The sequence below is a fragment of the Rasamsonia emersonii genome, assembly GCF_000968595.1.
Source record: "Rasamsonia emersonii CBS 393.64 chromosome Unknown ctg1118621762148, whole genome shotgun sequence".
NCBI classification, from domain to species: Eukaryota; Fungi; Ascomycota; class Eurotiomycetes; order Eurotiales; family Trichocomaceae; genus Rasamsonia; species Rasamsonia emersonii.
In genome coordinates, this window is record NW_013562625.1 from 1 (window position 1) to 13,406 (window position 13,406).

General features: G+C 49.7%; 6 protein-coding genes across 6 annotated transcripts; 4 read left to right on the forward strand and 2 right to left on the reverse strand.

Annotated features, from left to right (window-relative positions):
* Window positions 1–81: 81 nt before the first annotated feature.
* On the forward strand, window positions 82–2,058 carry T310_9474 (uncharacterized protein; the record flags this gene model as incomplete). Its single annotated transcript, XM_013468018.1, has 6 exons — window positions 82–301; window positions 358–477; window positions 535–645; window positions 711–980; window positions 1,044–1,175; window positions 1,247–2,058. Coding segments are annotated over 6 exons (1,665 nt in total), but the record flags the coding sequence as incomplete, so codon positions are not given.
* Window positions 2,059–2,679: 621 nt separating this feature from the next.
* Window positions 2,680–3,420, reverse strand: T310_9475 (60S ribosomal protein L35; the record flags this gene model as incomplete). The annotated part of the gene is made up of 3 exons (XM_013468019.1): window positions 2,680–2,944; window positions 3,193–3,335; window positions 3,418–3,420. 3 exons carry the CDS (start codon window positions 3,418–3,420, stop codon window positions 2,680–2,682), a joined length of 411 nt encoding a protein of 136 aa, XP_013323473.1.
* A 464-nt stretch (window positions 3,421–3,884) lies between these two features.
* T310_9476 (Golgi SNAP receptor complex member 1) lies at window positions 3,885–4,717 on the forward strand (the record flags this gene model as incomplete). Its single annotated transcript, XM_013468020.1, has 3 exons — window positions 3,885–3,950; window positions 4,032–4,145; window positions 4,211–4,717. The coding sequence occupies 3 exons, from the start codon at window positions 3,885–3,887 to the stop codon at window positions 4,715–4,717; spliced, it is 687 nt and encodes a 228-aa protein (XP_013323474.1).
* A 440-nt stretch (window positions 4,718–5,157) lies between these two features.
* On the reverse strand, window positions 5,158–6,333 carry T310_9477 (F1F0 ATP synthase assembly protein Atp10; the record flags this gene model as incomplete). Its single annotated transcript, XM_013468021.1, has 2 exons — window positions 5,158–5,854; window positions 5,942–6,333. The coding sequence occupies 2 exons, from the start codon at window positions 6,331–6,333 to the stop codon at window positions 5,158–5,160; spliced, it is 1,089 nt and encodes a 362-aa protein (XP_013323475.1).
* A 380-nt stretch (window positions 6,334–6,713) lies between these two features.
* Window positions 6,714–8,976, forward strand: T310_9478 (DNA polymerase POL4; the record flags this gene model as incomplete). The annotated part of the gene is made up of 4 exons (XM_013468022.1): window positions 6,714–7,134; window positions 7,189–7,361; window positions 7,625–7,780; window positions 7,831–8,976. 4 exons carry the CDS (start codon window positions 6,714–6,716, stop codon window positions 8,974–8,976), a joined length of 1,896 nt encoding a protein of 631 aa, XP_013323476.1.
* A 1,825-nt stretch (window positions 8,977–10,801) lies between these two features.
* Window positions 10,802–13,366, forward strand: T310_9479 (uncharacterized protein; the record flags this gene model as incomplete). Its single annotated transcript, XM_013468023.1, has 7 exons — window positions 10,802–11,315; window positions 11,382–11,908; window positions 11,971–12,082; window positions 12,141–12,508; window positions 12,567–12,956; window positions 13,013–13,202; window positions 13,257–13,366. 7 exons carry the CDS (start codon window positions 10,802–10,804, stop codon window positions 13,364–13,366), a joined length of 2,211 nt encoding a protein of 736 aa, XP_013323477.1.
* Window positions 13,367–13,406: the final 40 nt, after the last annotated feature.

Below are 13,406 nucleotides of genomic sequence, written 5' to 3' on the forward strand. Positions count from 1 at the left end.
AAAGGTAGATCAGTCAATTCCCCCTATCCTTGAAACCACCGCGGTTTCCCGAAATCTAGGTTGTTCTGACAATAATGTTAGCCAAAAGTCGAACTTCGACGGCTCGAAGACATCTACTCTGATAGATATGTAGTCTCCGTTGACCACCTCGAATTTGGCAACGTCCTTGCAGTGACCTACGATGACAGTTCAATATCCTTTTTTGATCCAAAGACTATGGTCAGCTTCAACGGAGTTGACGATACCAACACGGTCACCAGCATGGCTCAGGCAGGATTCCATTATCCTCTTGATGCTTCAGGTTCGCAGTTATTCCCGGATCCCTCCTAGAATTATTAAGTTTCTGACCCACCTCAGGTGTTCATGTCAGTTTCTCACCAAACAGCTGCCTTGCTGTTGTGCTGGACGGAGAGTGGCAAGTGCGATTGAGAATGATGGAACACTCATTTTGTACAGAAGAAGGTCTTTACGATGAAAGTATGAGTTGAATTACCTATCTTTGCCTTCCACCGATTGAACTAATGGGCTTGACAGATAAATTTTCCGCTGCTGTTGCTGCCTTGGCATTGGCGTTCTGTCGTGGCTGTGGAAGCGATATAAATACAGATGACATCTTAATGATCCTTCTGCGGCAACTCACTCCTGGTCAGTTTTGAGAGTCCCGAATGTGGCATTTTCTAGTGTGGTTTGAAGCTGACTTTGAACTGCAGATGCCCAAAATGCCTTCATCAACGAAGTATACCGCGCGTTGCCCATCAATTGCAATTTCACAGTGGAGCAGGACAAGCTCATGAACCATCCATATATCCCACGCTGTCTTAGCTTACAAGCTGCTCTTGGCTTCAAGAATTACCATACTCCTCGTAGCCTGCCATCCTCAGTATCTTGGGCGATTCTTCACTTACGACATGCCTCGGTCCTTTTTGCCTACTTTTTCCAGTACAACAAAGGGCCCAAGGAGACCGAGCCTCATGATCCCGGTATGATTCAAGGGTTTCTGTCATTTTATCCAATGGGAGCGTTACTGACAACTGTGTGACAAGACGTTCTGAGAATGGTCCTCGGAAACACCAAATGGGCGCTTGATTTCTCCTATTATATTCTCGATGAGCTGTTCGAACTAGCCGAAGAGTTCGAGCCCGTATTTTCTGATCAGGAAGCATTTGCGCAAAAAGGTAAGATTTTATCCGTAACAGGTACTCATATTTCGTGCTAGGGGAGCAGTGAGACTAAACGTTTTGCTCAGTGAAATCGACGAATTCACTTTCCCTCATTCTTCTGCTGTCCAGTATGTCCCGTGCATTCCTGCGCTTTATCTGTCGCGGACTACGGGGCGTGTATGCTGGCTACACGACCACACCTCTGTCGGGAGAAGCTCGTGTTTACTATACAGAACTCTACCAAACGATTGACGCATCGCCGATTCGTATCGACGTATATGAGAAATTCCTGGCGGGCGTAGACTCAGCAGTACGGCATGCTTACCAGGGCGCTGGGTTTGGAGACAATGAACGTCCGGCCCCGGAGAAAGAGCTTTTGGTGAACTCGCGTATACCCGCTGTTCTGATCCCGGCCGTGGCGACTTTGCTGCGACAGAAGGTCCCTTCGCTCAAGCCCGATATCAATCGGATGGCCATCTACCTGGGTGATTACAGTTGGCTGGGCTTCTGCAACGATCGCCGCACGGAGTTCTATCGACGTACCCAGGAGGTCGATGTCTTGAAAAAGCTGCCACTCCGGTCCTTCCACTCCAGGACCAGTTCCACCGAGCCGGATGGCAACGGAGCGAGAGAGAGAGCCCAGCACGGCCAACCTCGACGTCGTTGTACCCGCTGCTGCGAAATCTCGGGCGACGTGACGACGCCACGGTCGTTTTTGTCGTACCGATTGATCGCAAAGCTGCAGCTTATCCGATCCTGTCTGTGTGGAGGAATGTGGACCCTCGAGTCGGGCACGAGCTCGACTCCCTCCAGCCAGACTCTGCCGAGCCATAACTCAGCGCGCGGGGAGAACGCTGAAGCAAACGGCACTGGGCAAGTATTCGGAGCATCGACCTAGTTAGCAGTGGAAATTAAAGAAAAAGGAAACTATGGACGTGTGTCTAGGTCTACAGTCTACTATATGCTTTATATAACCTTACGAATTCTGTCTTTTCTTTATTTTAGGCTTGGGATACTTAGGCAAGTGATGGACGATGTGTCTTCGATATCGGCATTTGGCTTCCTTTCTGGGGGATTTTCTTCACTGTAATGAACTTTAGTTTGAATAAGAATCTTTCCTCCTCCCAGGTATCTGTCGCTACTTGGCATACTTCCTTCAGAGCTAGTCCCCATTTCATCTTATCGGTTTTTTTTCCGGATAAAGGTGAAGAGACATCTTTAAAAAAAATTGCTGTCGTGCTGTCATGTCAAAATTTAGTTTTTTTTCAATGCTGATATGGGTGGAAATGTGATAATATTCGCATTTCCTAAGATACATTTCCCGTTATCCGTTTTTATGATCGACCCAAGATGATGAAAAAAAAGAGAAATCCCACGGAACGTTTGAGGTGAGGCCGATATTGGTTTTGTTTAAAACTGAAAACAACCGGTATCTATCCGCTCTTCTTCACCCCCCCACACACCAACAAGACACGTCATGACCTCATTTAAGCCTGAGACAAAAAAAAAACGAAATTAGCTAGGTCCGAAATTCGAAATTGACAGAAAGGGGTTCTACCTTGACGGCGTATTTCCGCTGAGGGAAGTGGATCTGCTTCTTGCGCTGCTTCTCCGTCACCAGCGAGGCCTCGTGGCGGGTGAGTCGTCGGCGCATGGCGCGGGTGAGCTTGGGCCGGAGGTCGAGAGGCAGGTACTTCTTGCCCTTGTAGAAGAGACGCAGCTGGGCGCGCTGGTTGGCGTTGATGACGGTGAGAACACGGGCGATCGACTTGCGGAGATCGTGGCTGTAAAAAGATACAAAGATTCCATGGTCAGCATTTTTCTTCTCTCATTGCCTCTTTTTTCCATGTTCTGCCCGCAATTAGATAAATCCTTTCTCTTCCTTCTCTTTCTTTCCCAATCTCTTGTTCCACATTTCCTTGTTCTTTTCCAATTTCTGTTCCTTTCCTCCTCTTTCTTCGTTTTCCCTCCTCTTCAACCGGGCATGGCTTATCATCGGGTTCAGGGCGGGGTATTCGAGGATTGAACGCACATTCTGGTGAGCTTAGAGGCAGCACCGCCAGCGATCTTCTGGACACGGAGCTGGTTCAGCTCGGTCTTCAGCTCCTCGAGCTGCTTGATGAGCTCGTCCTTGCTCTTTCCCCAGAGCTGACCGGTCTTGACCTTGGCAGTCGACTGTAGAACAAAACAAAAAGTACCGTCAGCACAATCTCCCTGATCTGCGCAGGTCAGATTCCACAGAATCGAAAAAACGTACCATGATGGGCGGCTTCGAGTCGTTGTCGTGAGGTCGTCGACTTGGAGGATTGAAGATAGGACCGTCAATTTTGGGGAGTTGTGGGACTAGGGTTTTTTGCCTGTGCGAGACGGTGCGGCCGTCCTGCGCTAAGCTGAGTTAAGCGGGAAGGGTGAACCCACAAACAAGCCACAGATAGGAAGCAAATCGGTAAAAGTCACGTGTGCAATACTGTGGCTGGTGCGGCTCCCATTTCTAAATCTGGACACTGTCCTCGTCACCGCCGGAGGCTAGTTAAGTTTAGGCGTAACGTTGGGGAGCGACGGGAGAGCATGAATGGGGTTGCCTGGCCAGTAAACTATTGAATCTGATGATGACCTTGAATGATATCGATCCGAAGATACCCTATTCCGTTCAGCGATAATTGAGATTTCCAGAAATATACTCCTTTATTTGTCGTTTCGATCTGTCGACCTCGTCCCGTACAGATGGCCACCTCCACAGGCACTGGATGGACTCAGCTCCGCCAACAGGCTCGTTCCTTAGAGACTCAGGTAAAGGGCTTTTCCTTCTCGTTTCTCACTGTCTGATCGTGGCATCGCTAACTGGTCATGGAATGTTCCGCTGTTATCTAGACGGAAAGTCTCTTCCACAGCTACTCGCAATATGCGTCCATGTCTCGGTTACCACCGAAGCCCTCCGAGGAGGAGCAACGGCTTGAAGGGCAGATCAAGGACCTTCTTGAGAAGGTGTGACAACCTGCTTACGATAAGCAAGAAGGAAAAAATGAGACTGACCGCTTTTCATCGAACAGCGCGAAGCTCTAATCTCACAGCTCTCCCGCCTTCTCGACTCCGAGGCAACCCTCACCTCATCCGCCCTCAAACAGAATAACCTCTCCCGCCATCGCGAGGTGCTTCTTGATCATCGTCGCGAGTTCCAGCGTCTCTCGTCTGCGATCGCAGAGACCCGGGATCGCGTGAACTTGCTCAGCAACGTTCGCTCTGACATCGACGCATATCGGTCCGCCGCCAACCCGGGCGCTGCGGAGGCCGACTACATGCTCGAGGAGCGTGGCCGTCTCGATAACAGTCATAATATGATGGACCGCGTGCTGAGCCAGGCGTATGCCGTCAACGAGAATTTCGGGTTGCAGCGCGAGACCCTGGCCAGTATCAATCGGCGCATCATTGGCGCTGCGGCCCAGATGCCCGGCGTCAATAGTTTAATCGGTAAAATCGGAGCCAAACGGAGACGTGATGGTATTATCCTCGGCGTTTTCATTGGGTTCTGTTTTCTGATGTTACTGTTCTTCCGGTGATGAGGGGTCTGGGAAATTAATATTATGCTTCGGTTCTTCGTCTCCTTGTTTCTTTTTAACTTCCACGCGTGTGGGAAAGCAACTACGCTGGCATGGATATGGCGTTTAAGGAGTTATTTTGCCATGTATTTCGGGATTCGATGATGTTGTGTTGGGGACAGTCAATCCAACAATGTCTGCTTTTTGTGTGGTATACTATATGTACTGTACATATAATTACAAAACTCCAAGATGCCTACTTCTTTGTTGATATTCACAGGACTTTTGTCCTCCAGACATCATAGCAAAGGCTCTGAAGCCCAAACACAGGACGAGGCTTAAAAGGGCCGGGATTCCCAATACTTCCTGCTCATTATCATCGTTTGGTAGAAAGCTTCCTCTACCGTTGTCCACGCTTTTAGCCATAGGTCTGTTCTGTCAACGTTCTTGCAATGCAGGTATTACTTCGTCATCACAACTCTTGGCTTGGTACTTGCCGCTTCATCCTTCTTTTTCACGCTTTCCCACTCAGAGACTGGAAGGTCAGATTCCACGCGTTTTCTCTTCTCTTCAATCAGCTTCCTAATTCCGTTGTTCAACGCCTCGACCTCCGACTTTTCGGCAGGACCGCTACCGGCCCACCGGATCCGACAGTCATCATCCAGAAGATAGACATATCCGACCTTACTGTTCATCATTCCGATAGCCTCCTTCAAACCGTCTGTTAGGCCTTTGCGGACGAGGAAATATCTTTGATGCTGCTCTGCAGGCAATTTCCGTCTCATCCTCCACATGAACATCCGTACCAGCCATGCCTTCATTGCGTTCTCCTCCAGATTGATGTCCACTTTTTGCGCCAGGGAAGTATCGTTCCCAAGTGCATCGTATAGCCCTGGATTCTGTTCTCGCCCTGTAAACGTCGCCACCTGCTGCTCCGCCCACAAGCTCGAGAACAAACTCACGACGGAGACCTTGCCGCGGAGAGTAGTTGTCGTGTTTTGTGGTTCTCTCGGCGACGCCAGGGTAATCCCATACATGTTGGGAAAATACAGTGCCTTGTCCCGTTTGAAGAGTCGAGGGTTCGACCGGAATGTCTTGCCTTCATGGTAACGAAGGTTAGACCAGTCTCGGAAGTACGGCTTTGCGACTTGTCTTGTCCTGTGGCGCTCGGAATTTTGATCAGCTGGTCAGCCGCTACTGGATTCACGGATCTTGCTTTTCTTTGTTATCGACATGGGGTCATACAATTCCTTGCGCCGCTGGAGGTGTTTCTCATAATTGACAAAATCATCCCGCCGTTGTCTCAGCGTGCGCGTATCAACGCCTGTATTTTGTCCTTCTTGAGGAGGGTAAAGGAGACCGATCGGTCGGTCGAGCATAAGGGGAGTAAACTCCTCGCCATCACTGGAAGCGCCTGAGGCCGTTTTCTGTTGTTCTTGCTCTGGGCTCTTCTTTGAGGACTCCGAACTCGCGGTCGTTTTCTTCACATCATTGCTGTTGCTAGCGTACCGACGGGGAAATGATATCGCACCACCGACTCCGCGGAATTGACAACTTAAGCAGCGACTATCTTTCAGTAAAAGGGGAAAAGTAGACTCCGCTGACAGTAAATAGGGAAAGGATGAATATTTCCACATCGTGATGACGCTATAGCCTGATGCTAACAGCTTGGATTGGGGGTAATCAGTGGAAGCCTTAGCTTTCCTCCGTCGACGTTTCCAAATAGGGACATAATTGACTGGACATTGACGGGAAATGATTGGATAGAGACTGGCTGCGAATAATTGGTAACGTGACTTGGCGCCGATTTCGCGGAACAGAACTCGCGTCTGGATCATGGAGACGTGTTACCCCGCCTACCTTCCATTCATTGTTCGCCTTTTCCAAAGATCTATGTGTCCGTTCGATGATTCATTCTTGTTCTCCAGGCATCCGTGAAGTAATATCCCCGCTTCCTCATGGCTTCAACTTCTGTCACGGGTAATGTATTATTTCTACTCGGCGCGAAGTGGCAGAAATGGCAGGGAACAAGGAGATTTTCTTCAGAGAGTTGGATAAATTGGATAACCTAAGTGATGGCGAGGATGTTGCGGACAGTCTTTCTCAGGTCATGAAAACAGCTCGGGAGAGAAGGAGTTATACTATTTCTACTACTCGAGCTCCTGCAGCTCTTGTTACCCCAGGACGTCTCTCCCGGATCGAGTCAGCTTCTCCTCGACCCTCGCTGGCCAGAATCGGCGCAAATGAAACAAGAATAGTCAAAGAGACGCCATTGGGGAAGCTGAGTGACAAACAAAACGACAACTGCGAGATGAAAAGGTCATGGCAGTCTAGTAACCTCAGAGGTCAAAAGGAACGCGTCACATCAAAGAAGAGACGAGCTTATTCTCTCAAGACCGTGCCAGAATCGCAGCAAATCTTCAAAGGACTCAAATTCTGTATGTTACCCACCTCCGAGAACTGATTTTAGTACTGACTTCCTGGTCCATTAGTTTTTGTCCCTAACAACGATGTTGCGCCGGCTCGAAGGATGCGGATCCAGAAAGCCCAAGAGTACGGTGCTCTTTGGGCACAGAATTGGGAGGCAGACGTCACACACGTCATTGTTGACAAAGATATACTCTTTCAAGATGTTCTTAAGGTCTTGAAGGTTGATCAATTTCCGGTACGTCTTATTTGAAGAGGCATACTGAGTGCATAACTGACGGCGACTGAAGCCCAACATCGCTTTAGTCAATCAAGACTATCCGTCGGATTGTCTCAAGTTTCGGTCTATTCTTAGTGTTTCACATGCTCGTTTCCGCGTGAACGGTGCTCCAGGAGTTGCGACAGATGATTCCCCTGCTTTACCAGATCCAGCATCAGAGGCTTCCTTGCCTTTAAAAACCCTCCAGAAGACGCGGGCAACGTTCGCCAACCCCTACTCAGGAAGAAGACAGTTCAGGACAAGCTCATGTTGCTCAACCTGTGGGTGAAGCCTCAAAACTCCAGCCGGAGGGGGAGACCTCCGATCAACCGAGACCGGACACTGCCCCAGACATCTTAGATGAATTAATGGAAAAAGTCAAAGCAGCTTGGAACTTGGTATGTAGTGCGATATCTCTTGGAAAGACTTTAGCTGATAACAAGAGAAGCCGTTGGAAGCGTCAGACGATGAAGATGCTCTCTTAGAAACGAGCTTGGTCTCGTCAGAGACCCCCGACTCGGAGCTCATGAAATCGGATCACAAAATCCCGGAATGGCAGAAAAGTTTTGCTTGTATGCAAAAGCATGATGGTAACACTGACTCTTCCAATCCGAATGCGAGGACTATAGAGATTCTTCAGCAGATGTTAGACTACTACAGCCGGACATCAGACCACTGGCGCACAATCGCCTATCGTAAGGCGATAAGTGCGCTTCGAAAGCAACAGATGAAGATTTCGACAAAGGCACAGGCCCTCAATATCGCTGGCATCGGAGAGCGGCTAGCTGATAAGATCGAGGAAATCGTTTGCACGGATCGCTTGCGTCGATTAGAAAACACAAATCTTACCAGTGAAGAAAAAGCTCTACAATTATTCCTTGGTGTCTACGGTGCCGGTTTTACACAGGCGTCTCGATGGATTGCGATGGGCTACAGGACTCTGGAGGACCTGAGGACCAAAGCGGATCTGACGAGTAACCAGCGGATAGGAATCGAGCGCTACGACGATTTCCAGCAGCGTATTCCTCGTGCAGAAGTAGAAGCGCATGGCAATATTGTTCGAGAAGCAGTCCAAGGGGTGGATGCGGATATGGAGGCTATTATAGCTGGCTCGTACCGACGCGGGGCTGCTGATTCCGGGGACATAGATGTCCTCATTACTAAACCTGGTGCAACTATGGAGTCGATTCGCTCCATCATGATGGACACTGTCATCCCAAGACTCTTTGATCAGGGATTTCTCAAAGCCAGCCTTGCCACGAGTTCCCGAAGCGATGGTAGCAAATGGCATGGTGTGTCCGCTTTGCCTGGCAGTGATATTTGGCGAAGGATTGATCTTCTCTTCGTTCCTGGAGATGAAATCGGGGCTGCATTGCTCTACTTCACGGGGAATGATATCTTCAACCGCAGCATGAGACTTCTGGCGAGTAAAAAGGGAATGTGCCTGAATCAACATGGCCTTTACAAGGACGTGCTGCGGGGCCCGAATCGCGTCAAGGCGAATCCTGGATGTCTTGTTGAAGGGCGCGATGAAAGGAGAATCTTTGAAATTCTTGGAGTCCCTTGGCGGCCCCCAGAACATCGGATTTGCTGACGTTCTAGTAGTATGCTTTCGAGTTATAGACAACAATAGTAAACTGGTCTGCATTGCATTCATTTCTTTTCTCGGGCTCGATGAGGCCAGTAGCAGACAGGTTGACAGCCCACGTAACCACTTTGTTGTTCAAGGAATCACATTCCACCTGTGCAACGTTATACAACACATGTGTTCCATTTTCTCACACAGTCAGCATTGTACTGTACAGTACGATTCAAATTTTGACTGGCGGTTTTGTTCAACCCAGTCTACAGACTGGCACTGCAGGCACCTGGCTCAAGGTCATGCGGATTTAATGCTGTGCGATCATCACCTATGCGACACAAAAGACATGGTATAAATGCGATCCTCTGTTGTATCAGGTCGGCTAGTATATTAGTTAACGGATATTTTAGCGCTGCATGCTTCACCAGCTTTAGTTTTTGTATCGTCCTCAACCTTGTCGCCAGTTATGAAACCTAGGCTAAGACAGCTTGGACCCAGACATGGATCATTTCTGGAAGGCAGGAGGGAGAGACAGCGAGTAGAGTAGAATCTATAATTACATTATGTACTGTGTTCCGATAATGTTGTCTTGTAGCTGCCAAGATGCCTGACTCTGTCAGCTTTCAATTGCCTGGTTCAAAGCAGCTTGCTTATGTTCCTGTATTATAAAAACTTCTGCTTACTAGGACAGAGAGCAGATATACCTTAATATGTATTCTATTTTCTCCCAAACAAGCACCGGCAATCCTTTTTTTAAAAAAATTCTTTAATTTTCTTATTTTTTTTTCCCTTTTGCTTATCCTTGTTCTCCAGTAGCTAGTGGGACCCTAAGTGTAATTGGGTCTCTTCGTCTGACTCCATCTAGGCATCTCTTTTCCATCTGTCTTGGCTAAGCATTGCCCCGTAATTGGACATTAATGCTCTCTTCACAATGGGCATACCACAAGAAAAGGCCAGTAGGAATGGAGATTAGGTGGCAACTATGTGCTGTCAAGATTGTTTGACAGAAATCCACTGCTGACAGCCTGAAGATGCGTGCAGGACCTCGTGTGACCCTACATACATCATACATACATACTGCGCCGCTGCTGCAGACCTCTCTGATTGGCTGAAATCGGTATGGAACCTGCGAATTTAGATTGTTTTTCGACTATGCTGAAACGCATCCCAAAGAAGTTGGCGATGAAACAAAAATAATATTATAGGAACTAATTTGTGAATATAAAAAAAGACCAGCTCAGCATAAGGCTGCCAGAGTGCGTGACTGTCAGACTGTCACTCTGTAGGCGATCATGAAGGCGGTGCAGGCCGCATTCCCATTCCGATCACCGCCTCTTTGCGGTGAGAGCCGGCAAGTCCCGGCCGCAGACCAGTCACGGCGAGGCGGAGAGCATTAGGGCGGCGTCTCCCGCAGAGGCTGGGCCAAAACCATCAGACCGCCCTCAACCCAGGCGACTTTTTGCCGTTGCTTTTGCATCGTGCATATTGAATCTGCCCGCCTTGATCGCCATCCAGCGACAATTTGATCGCGAGCTGCAAAAAAGAGTGCGCTTGCAGACTGCTGTCAAAGTCGCTTCCAGTCTGCCCTCCTCCCGTTCTGGCCTCTTTTCTGCATCTGTTTTTGGCATTTGCCACCTTACTAACACGTCTGTTCTTCCATTGTGATCACCCATTACCCACCCCTCCACGGTGTATTGTCGCGTCTCAACCTAGCTATCCTCTGTTCCTGCAGCATCTCTCAAGCACACCAGTGTGCTGTGTGCATCTTCAATCTCGTTGGTTGACCATCGTTCCCATTGTCCGTCGTGCGTGACGCGCCGAGGAACCTGCTACGACAATGGGTCGCAAGCCCAACCAGCTCATCCTCGAGTTTTTCATACGCGGACAGAAACTCGAGGATGCCAGTAACCGTTACCAGCACACGTGCAAAGCGTGCGGCGAGAAGTTCCCCAAAGGTCGCATTGACAGCTTGACGAACCACCTGGTGAAAAAGTGCCAGGCAATCCCTCTGCGAGACCGACAGCGCGTCTTGTTGCGATTACACGAGCTCCCCGACCTCACCGACAATGACCCCAATAAAGCTGCTGCCCTCGCAGGCGCTCAAAAGGGAAAGACGGTGGACTTGCCATATACTACGAGACAGAATTTCGATGGACTCAATGTCTTGGCCGAGGCGTCGAGGCAGGTCGGTGCCTCGGATCAGAGCAAGCGTGGTGGTCCTGCCTACACGCAGGCCGTGACTGTTGGAGGCAAGACCGTTGTCGTGGACCCTGCTCTCGAGGCGGAGGTATTCCAAACTCAGGAGAATCAACCCGAGAATAATGGGGATGAGAATGGAGCGAACGCAGGCGGTAAGTGATTGGCGAGATTCTCCTGCTCATGTTCGCGAGCCTGTATACTAACTGAAACTTTGATAGCCGTCTCCAGTGCTGCGTCCGTTGCTCCGACTCAGAATCAAACCTCCGGTGACCAGGCCTCATCGATCTCTCCGGCGTTGCCTGATGCCTCTCTGTCAGCGGATTCCTCGACCCCAAATGCCCGTCAGTCGTCGCAGCTTTCCATGATTGCTGCCTCAGCAAGCGAAATGGTTCCCCAAGGCCTATCGATGGAACACGAAACGGGTTCTCCGGGTGCTGATGGCCTCCCGAGAGCTGCACCGGCATGGCCAACGCAGCAGCTCTCGAGTTCGGAGCAGTTGCTCTTCGATAGCCTGCAGGAGCATGATCCAACCTTGACTTCGGCTGCGCAGCGAGCGGTCTCATATCCACGTCCTATCGCAATGAACCCGAACTCTCAAGCAAAGGGGTTTGTCAACGATTTTGGGAATGCTACAAAACCGACAAAGCCCAAGGTCCGCGGACGGTTTTCAGCCGCTCGCAGGAAGGAGGTCCAGGAGGTCCGTAAACGGGGGGCCTGCATTCGTTGCCGTATGCTCAAGAAGCCTGTACGTATTGATATCATAGCATCCTTATCGTTTGCATGGCAGGAGACTAACTTCTTTTTCAGTGTTCTGGCGACAGCCCCTGCAGCACATGTGCTAGTGTTGAGAGCGCACGACTCTGGAAACAGCCATGTATTCGCACTCGCCTTGCTGAGGAGTTTGAACTCTACACTGCAGGTAAGATATTTTCATTCCATTCTATGCTAGGTGGGTCCTCATACTAATGCGTTCACAGGGCTGCATGCAACCCTTGCGTATCACGACGTGAACAGTATCAAGAATCAGGTCAATTTCGAGCACTACGCAGGTCGCGTGGAGGCGACTCATTTCGAGGAAAGCTCGGTGTATGTCACTTTTAGCGCGCTTGTCGGCCACAAACCTGTTATGTCCACGCTCGACCCCCAGCTTCAGGCACTGGTGGAAGATGGCCAGTTCCAGGGCCCTACTCAGGAGCTGTATCTGCTCGATGGTGATGCAGATGACCTCCCTGGAAAGCTGGAGATGTACATCAAAAAGATGGCGCCTACTTTCTATGAACACGAACCGTCTCCATTCATGAAGCCAACCTTGAATCTAGCTCACGAACTGAGTCAACAGAAGAAGGTGAGTTATTTGTTTGTCGCCAAAAAGGAATTACGATTTTAACTGAATATGTTTCCAGGACGTCCTTCTGGAGCGTGTCCTCGAGCTGTGGCTGGCAACCCATATCCTAGTGGATGTCGAGCTGCAGTGGCGAACCTTTTCCAATCCCACTCTTCCACCTACCTCTATCAATACGCTGGCTTCATCATCTGATGAAGGCCGACTTCCAATTGATTCCTCGACAAACCCCGAAACGTATGGTCTGCTCTGCAGCCAGCTGCGAGCGGCAGCGGAAAAGCGCACTTCTCAACTGAGCAAATCGGTCATGAACGACCTTGAACGACGTCTACTTCAACGCCAGCAGAGTGGATATTTCGAAACTTTCCTGGTAGCTCTGATTCTCTTGAACTGTGTTGAGCGGACTTGCTGGTTGTTCCGTACCTGGGACAACGAGAATTACGCGCAGCGGGTAAGCCGGACAGGCAGAATATGATATTAGCAACTTGCTGACGTTTCTTGGTCCAGTGGCCTCTGGATAAGCGCCCCCCGTACTATGCGAGTCAAGGAGACCGTTTCTCGGACATTCTACACATGCTGTTGAAGATGCGGGCGCTGCCTCCGAAGACGACTCTTCGGCCAGATACTGGCATACTGAAGGCTATCGACGGCAGTGATGAAAACGCAATTCGCTGGTTTGATACGATTCAGGTTACACGTAAGTGTGGAACTATACGACTTTCTCTGGCGGTGTCACTAACTCGAATGGCAGCCCAATTCCTGGAACAACGCCAAGCGGCAGAGTTCGATCCGAACGATTCTCGGTCACTCGAGCTCAAGTACGGAGCAAAACTACTGCAGGCGGCCACTGTTTACACCTAGGTTGCCTACCTATTGGGATTCGATATGACAGGATTTCTCT